Source organism: Salvelinus alpinus, chromosome 8 (assembly GCF_045679555.1).
Source record: "Salvelinus alpinus chromosome 8, SLU_Salpinus.1, whole genome shotgun sequence".
NCBI classification, from domain to species: domain Eukaryota; kingdom Metazoa; phylum Chordata; class Actinopteri; order Salmoniformes; family Salmonidae; genus Salvelinus; species Salvelinus alpinus.
The window spans coordinates 70,064,967-70,072,258 of NC_092093.1; the positions used below are offsets into that span (position 1 = coordinate 70,064,967).

General features: G+C 43.2%; 1 protein-coding gene and 1 non-coding gene across 2 annotated transcripts; both read right to left on the reverse strand.

Moving 5' to 3' along the window:
• Positions 1-791: 791 nt before the first annotated feature.
• On the reverse strand, positions 792-5,921 carry LOC139583620 (T-complex protein 1 subunit epsilon). The gene is made up of 11 exons (XM_071414894.1): positions 5,675-5,921; positions 4,970-5,030; positions 4,426-4,590; positions 3,822-4,020; positions 3,360-3,552; positions 2,757-2,906; positions 2,380-2,499; positions 2,069-2,254; positions 1,762-1,899; positions 1,429-1,609; positions 792-1,237 (listed from the first exon to the last, which is right to left on the reverse strand). Exons 1-11 carry the CDS (start codon positions 5,777-5,779, stop codon positions 1,110-1,112), a joined length of 1,626 nt encoding a protein of 541 aa, XP_071270995.1. The 5' UTR covers positions 5,780-5,921; the 3' UTR covers positions 792-1,109.
• Positions 3,029-3,164, reverse strand: LOC139583887 (small nucleolar RNA SNORA49). The gene has a single exon (XR_011676646.1). It is a non-coding gene; the product is annotated as a small nucleolar RNA SNORA49 (small nucleolar RNA).
• Positions 5,922-7,292: the final 1,371 nt, after the last annotated feature.

Below are 7,292 nucleotides of genomic sequence, written 5' to 3' on the forward strand. Positions count from 1 at the left end.
GTAAGCAGACCCACAGCACCCAAGGTAACCCTCATGGTGAGTTCAGAATGTTTGTTGCCCCCACCCCATCCAAGATCAAATGTTCTCATAACCATGAAGTATTTTTCCCTCTCACCGTTGATAGTACTGTATCCTGATGCCATCAAACATTTCAAAACTAGACCAAGTAACTGAATACCCATTATGGCGTCAAAGATTTTTACATTTTTGTGATGGCATTTTCTTAATTTGTTTACTGTGAAACAAAGTACTGGCTTTGCAGTAATTAATTAGGCAAACTGTGGCTGTGAAAAATTGTAGTTAGATTGTTTTTTTTGCCAGTAGTTCTGACGAGCCAAATGTGGTCCCAGAAACTCACACCATTGCTGTGTCCACTGAGCTGTTGGGCCAGCCCTGCAACCTCATTGGATAATGCTGGGCAGGCCTCTTGCTAGCTGTCACTTAAATGGGAGGGGCTGAAGATCATTGTCTCAACTTAATTTGCTAGTGGGCTGGACCACCTGTGGTGAAATGTAAGGAAAATTGCTTTTAAACTAGGGTTTGTGGCAAGACAGTAATGACTTATTATGCATGTACGAACTACACTGACCCATACAGCCCAAAGAGAGGTGCAAAAAATTTAATACCGTACTCAACATCAAATGTACCAGAGCATGTCTGAGAGCAAAGCTTCCATGTGCCTACCATCTCATATGAATTAAATGTGTTTGACACGGTGCATATAATTATTACCTACAAAGCAATAGTGACAAGTGAACTCATATTGGGTGAAAACCCACACAAAAGAGAAATTTCACAGACCAACATTTTATTGATGACTTCAGCTTGGGGGGGGGGCGGCGGTTTCAGTATCAAATGATAAATAACAGTACGCAAGGTTGGACACTGTGCTGGACAAGTGCCTAAAGGCCTAGGACATTTAACATTCTAGAACACGGACAAATTCTAGAACTTTGCAGAGTAGAGTTCTAGAACATTCTAAAGCAGTAATTCTAGAACACCTCATTCTAGATTAGAAGTCTGATAAATCCTAGAAGACTGGGCTGAGACAGGCACGAGCTCAGTGGGGGTAGGTGGCTAGGTGGGGGTCCATGGCTAGGTGGGGGTCCTTAGTCTTCAGACTCTCCCGGGCTTCTGATGTCATCGATCTTCAGGATCATCTTGACCACCTGGGTGGCCAGAGAGATCTGCTGCTTCTTCCCATGCAGTGTCTCAATTACATGCTGCTGCTTCATGTCTAGGACAGAGAAAATAATCCACATCAATAACAATTACAGCTATATTAAAGATATAACACTTCATATTAAGTGTTTACCTGTAGCCCCTAGATAGGTGAATGAAAACATTTAACATTGTGAATATTGGATATACAAAAGATGGGTATAAACACAAAAATTTACAGTTGACAAGTTGTGAGTCTGTCCTTACCATTGGTGTTGAGGTGCAGACAGTCGATGCCCAGGGCGGGGTTGTTCTCGGTGACCTGCCTGGCGCGGACCTCTGTCATGGTCTGGATGGAGTTGAGCCCGCTGTTCTCTGCCAGGGCCATGGGGATCACCTCCAGGGCATCAGCAAATGCACGCATGGCATACTGCTCCAGGGACGGGCACTGCAGAGAGATGGAGGTATGAGCACATTGCTTTGTTTCAGAATAATCATCAGGCTATTACTGTTACTCCGAGGCACACTCTTGATACCAGTCAAATACAAGGTTTTAATCTTTCACCTGATACTGTGTGTGTGTGTGTGTGTACACACTACCTTGTCAGCAGCCTGGTTGACAGCGAGGGCACAGGAAATCTCAGAGGCTCCGCCCCCATACACAATGCGGTTGTCTCTGACCAGGTTACGGATGACACACAGTGCATCATGCAGCGCACGCTTAGCCTCCTCAATGATCTGACAGGGAAATTAAACAGTTACTTCTGGGCTGCAATGAAAGCCTGTACACTTAGGTACAGGAAGTGTCCATCTGTGACCTAAAGATACAGCTGTCTACATTAACAGATTATCAGTTGCCTCAGCATAATCGCTTAACACAACATTAGCAGACTACCAGTCCACCCACCATCTTGTTTCCTCCACGGATGAAGATGGTGACTGCCCTGGAGTTCTTGCACTCCTCGATAACCAGCATGCGGTCCTTGGTTGTGCCAAAGCAGATCTCCTTAACGACACCGGCTGAGCCCAGCTTCTCAGCAGTCAGCTCAGAGAACCGAGGCACGATGCGGCCCCCTGTCGCTATGGCAATCAGCTGAGGGAGGAGAAAACAGTGAAGTTAGCGATTCAGAAATACTTTGGCGAACCCCCCTGATAACTTTTTGTAGGTAGATGGCAAGATGTCTGTATGTAGTTTGTGTGTGACGGTGCACGTATCACCTCGATCTCAGGCCCTCCGACCCAGCGAATGGCAGGCAGTTCATTCTGCAGCAGCAGGTGGTTGGCCTCGTCATCAAAGCCCCACTGGCAGATGGCCAGGTTAGCGCCGGTATCCTTGATCTGGAAAAATTATTTTAAATACTACATTTGACACATTCATGTTATTTCACCAAATTATTCAGTTAACTCCACTATCTGGTTTAAAAAAACAAAAGTATATATTTTATAGATTAGATCATATTCCATTAGATTAAATTCAAGGAGATAAGGGGAACTTCATATACACATATTTAAGTTGTCCAGACTGAATGGCTGGAATTAACAGTATGCAGCTGTGCTATAGAGAAATATGAAGTCCTAAAGTTTCTGTAACTGACCTGTTTGATCATCTCCAGGAACTTGTCCTTCTCATACTTCTGCAGGGCCTTGTATTCCTCCACACAGGTCACATCCAGCTTGTGCTTGGTCTTGGGCTTAGGGGGCTCAAACGGGCAGGTCAGGATGGCCATCTTTGTGTCTTTCAGGAGCTGAGGGGAAAAGAGTACAGGCAATTACTGTACAAGAGCATTTATCTGGCTAAATACAATTAAGAAATAGTGGGTGCTTCAGACTTGGATGGACAAAAAATAATACCTCTAAATCTACAGAAATTGTCAGCTCTCTCACAAGCCTAATTTAAGGTGAATGTCTTAAATGAGAGAGGCGAGATAGCCGTGGTGCTGTATCCCCTGTCAATGTCAGACCACTCCACTGGGGACAGAGTGACTGGAGTAAGGGAAGGGAAGAGGAGTTACTGATCCAGTCGGTCCTAGTTTACACTCTGTTGGATCTGAGGTGTGCTAACATGACCCTTGTTTGTATCAACTGTATGACTGGGTTTGTACCTTGGATAAGGTACCACTACCTTCTGATGAAGGTCATGCTAACCTAAATGTCAATGCTATTACATTAAACTATCCTGAGCTGTGTGTGGTGTGTACCTTGGGCATCTGAGGATGGCTGAACTCCTTGTCTATGATGACCCCCTTGATGAGCTGGGTATCCTCCAGCTTGCCTCCCACCTTGCCCTCCATCTTGATCAGCTCAAAGTCCACATCCTTACGGTTCATGTCCGCCACAGTCAGGACGGCGTTCACTGCAATCTCCGCCATCTGTCTGTGGCAGCGGTTGATCCTGAGAAAGGGAAGATGGGGAGAGAAATCTGTATGAGAACTTATGAAACCAATGACCAGGTTCACAAATAATAACTTAATCCTACTTTCCATACGGGCCAGATCAATTTGTGTATCATTCATCTTTGTGCAAAGACTGTATGGTTCCATTAAAAATAAAAATAGAAGTAGACATGCAAAAAAAAAGGCAACCGCTAGCTGGACCATTAATGAAATTCTTGAAAGTTGCCATGATGACCACAAAAAACACTAACTGCCAGTGAGACTCACACTTTGGATCCCAGTGTGGTCATGGCAGTCTGGATGAGTGGTTCCGTGTTGCTGGGGTCGTATGGGTAGGTCTCGCTGATCTTGTCCAACTGCGCGATGGCGATCTTGGCGGCCTGGTCGTAACCGTCAGAGATACGGATGGGGTGGATGCCCCTGTCCAGCAGCTGTTCTGCCTCCTCCAGGAGAGCACCAGCCAGCACTGGAGAGGGGAGATGAGTAAGTTAGGATGTGTACCAATATGATTTTGCATTGATGAACATAAGCTTATCATAGAAAGAATTGAGCATGGCTTTTAGAAATGATCAGCTGTCTCATAAGCCCCATGTAAGATTAAGTTCCTAGATGAGAGAAGTGAGAAAGCCATGCTGCTGTATCCCGTCAATGCCAGAACCCTAACTGGGGACAGAGTGACTGGAGTAAGGGAGGGGAGGAGCAGCGTCGAGCAACATTAATCCAATGTCCAGATTAGCTCCAAAAAAAGGAACCAGGAGAAGAGTACAATCCAATTTTTATAATAGGATAGCGATGCAAGAGACCACATTTGTTTATTTAGTAAGCTAATGAGTCAGACCAATCAGAGACTCAAATCTGTAGGGTCCCGTACCAACAACTCCGGTGGTCCCGTCTCCGATCTCGTCGTCCTGAGACTTGGAGAGCTCCACCATGAGCTTGGCGATCTGGTGGTCCACATCCATCATGCTGAGGATGGTGGCTCCGTCATTGGTGACGGTCACCTCTCCATCCCGGTCAACCATCATCTTGTCCAGACCTGTAGGAAGAGGAAAAATGAAGGGGGTGGGCAATCAAATGTACTACACGATGAATGTGTAACTTTAGGTAGCCATTACTGTGTTGAGTAATCAGAGGGATTGGGCACACACCAATACTAGAAGTTCCTTTATAGCTCTGTTTACGAATGTGGCTCCCAAGTGGCACTCAGTCCTAGAGGCGTCACTACAGACCCTGGTTCGATTCCAGGCTGTATCACAACCAGACGTGATTGGGAGCCCCATAGGGCAGTGGACAATTGGCCCAGCATCATTAGGGTTTGGCCATCATTGTAAATAAGGGATGTTTTTAACCGACTTGCCAAGTTAAATAAAATCTAATAAATAAGCTTCAGTGTGTCTGTGTTTGTTCGGGCTTACCGTTTGGTCCTAGAGAGGTCCTCAGCGTTGAGGCAACTGCCTTTGCTGCCATGATGTGAGACTGCACAACACAAAAGGACATTCGTTTATTTCTTCACTGAGGCTGGGATTCTGCAGGAGTCAAACTATAACCAAATAAAATCAAGATATCTCTGGGACCCACTGGCTAGATGGCCATGTCCGTGAAAATGAAATTAACGATCAAGATTCCTCGTTAATTGCCAAGAAGCAACTGCCAAATATTGTCAGCTAAGTTAGGCTATTCAACTAACTGTGTCGCTAAACTACTTTACCAACGTTACCTAGCTATGTCATGACTGCATGTTCAAAAAAATAACTCTTGGACTTTATTCATAAGTGATAAACACAGAACTGTTGGTGGCATGTTATCTAGCGAATTCCATTGTTTATTTGACAACCAGCCGCGCCTCACTGTGGCGTCTTCAGAAAATAAGCACATGGGCAGACTAGCATGCAGTTGCTAGCTAGCCATAAAAATAACGTTACAACTTTCTAGCTAGCTAGCAAACTTTTACAACATGAACTAAACATATGCATTGGCCCGTAATGTTATAATGCCGCTAGCTAGCCAACTGTCTAGCTAAACAAGTGGGTCTGAAGTTGCAAGTGTTCTGCATTTGCCTTGACAAGATCCTGACGCATGAATGAAGTGACATGCTAGCTGACTTGCTAAATCCATTGTACCTTCAGTGCGTCAAGGCCCGATAAGCGAGTCTTCTTATCCTGATCTTTGATGATGATGAACGGCCGTCCATACTCATCGAATGCGAGTTGCCCCATAGCGGACATATTGCCCGAAAGACGGCGACACTTTAGAAGTGTCCACGGATGAAATTCAGACTTTCACTGGTGAAATAGTGGAGTGTTGGTAGGCACCTGGTCACACTGGTCTGCTGGCGACTTCTAGAAGGATCTCGGGGCGGGGAGGGCGAGACCAAGTAGGAAAAGGGGGAAGTTGATATTACATTCAATGATTCGATTTTTTAAAAGTATATTGTGAAGATATATTTCGTTTGCCTTTTATACAATTAACGTGTTGAGACAGATTTTGTGCATAAACGGCTTGAATTCATGAAATGTTTTAGAAATCACCAAAATTCCTTTCATCACGTTGCCAAATCGGTTCTTCCAGTCTCGCGATCTCACTATTTTTACTCGTCTTGTTTTCTCGCGCTTTAGATACATCGTTTGGTGCTGAAGTTAAGAAACCAGGGGTGATGAAAATACTCAGCTAAAGAGAGTTTAAAACTAGCGGGAAATCACCTGGCCCTGATGGCCTGTCAATTGAATTCTATAGACAGTTTTGGGAGTTACTAGAAGACCCGATTTTCAATATGTTTCAAGATTGCATTAAAAATGAGGAAATGGTCTCCACTATGAAACAGGGCCTTATTTCATTGATTCCGAAGCCCGATAAAGACCCTTCTCTCATTGACAATTGGAGGCCAATTACTTTATTAAATGTTGATTACAAATTGATTGCTCTGGTTTATGCCAAAAGATTAAAGAAAGGAATAGATACCATTATAAATGAGACTCAAACAGGATTTATGAAGGGCCGTCACATAAACTAACATTCGTTTAGTCTTGGACCTTATAGATTATTCAGATGCAATTGACTCAGATGCGGTTGTCCTATTTTTGAACTTCTGTAAAACCTTTGACACAATTGAACATGAATTTCTCTTTAGGTCTCTTAAACTTTTTGGATTTGGTGAACATTTTATTAAAGTAATTCACATGTTTTACAAAGATATAAATAGTTCTGTGCTACTTAATACCTCCAAAAGATTCAGTATCAACAGAAGTGTACAACAGGGATGCCCAATTTCGCCATTTTTATTCATTTTGGTTGTGGAACTTCTATCTCTAGATATTCTGAATAATGCAAATTTGTATGTCTTAACCATTTTTAACAAAGAAATCAAAATCTCCCAACTGGCTGATGATACTACTCTTTTCTTAAGAGACAAAGACCAGGTCGCCCATGCCCTTAATACTATAAATGCATTTTCTATTGCATCAGGATTAATGCTGAATGTTTCTAAATGTGAAATCTTATGTTTATTTGACTCTGATGATAAAGAAATAGAAAATATTTATGTAAAGGACTGTGTTAAATATTTAGGAATAGATCTGTCAAAAAACCACTTAGTCAGACAACATTTGAATTTCAGTCCTAAAATTAAGAGAACTAAAAATATATTTAATAATTGGCTACAAAGAGATCTTTCTATACTTGGGAGAGTACTTCTGTCCAAGGCAGAGGGACTGTCTCGTTTTGTGTACTGCTCATTATCGT

Coding starts and splice junctions, on each gene's coding strand:
- LOC139583620 (XM_071414894.1), bottom strand. CDS start 5,779: ATGTCCGCTATGGGGCAACTCGCATTCGATGAGTATGGACGGCCGTTC. Junction 2,907..3,359: donor GCCATCCTCAGATGCCCAAG/GTACACACCACA, acceptor TTTTCCCCTCAG/CTCCTGAAAGACACAAAGAT. Junction 2,255..2,379: donor TCGGAGGGCCTGAGATCGAG/GTGATACGTGCA, acceptor CTCCTCCCTCAG/CTGATTGCCATAGCGACAGG.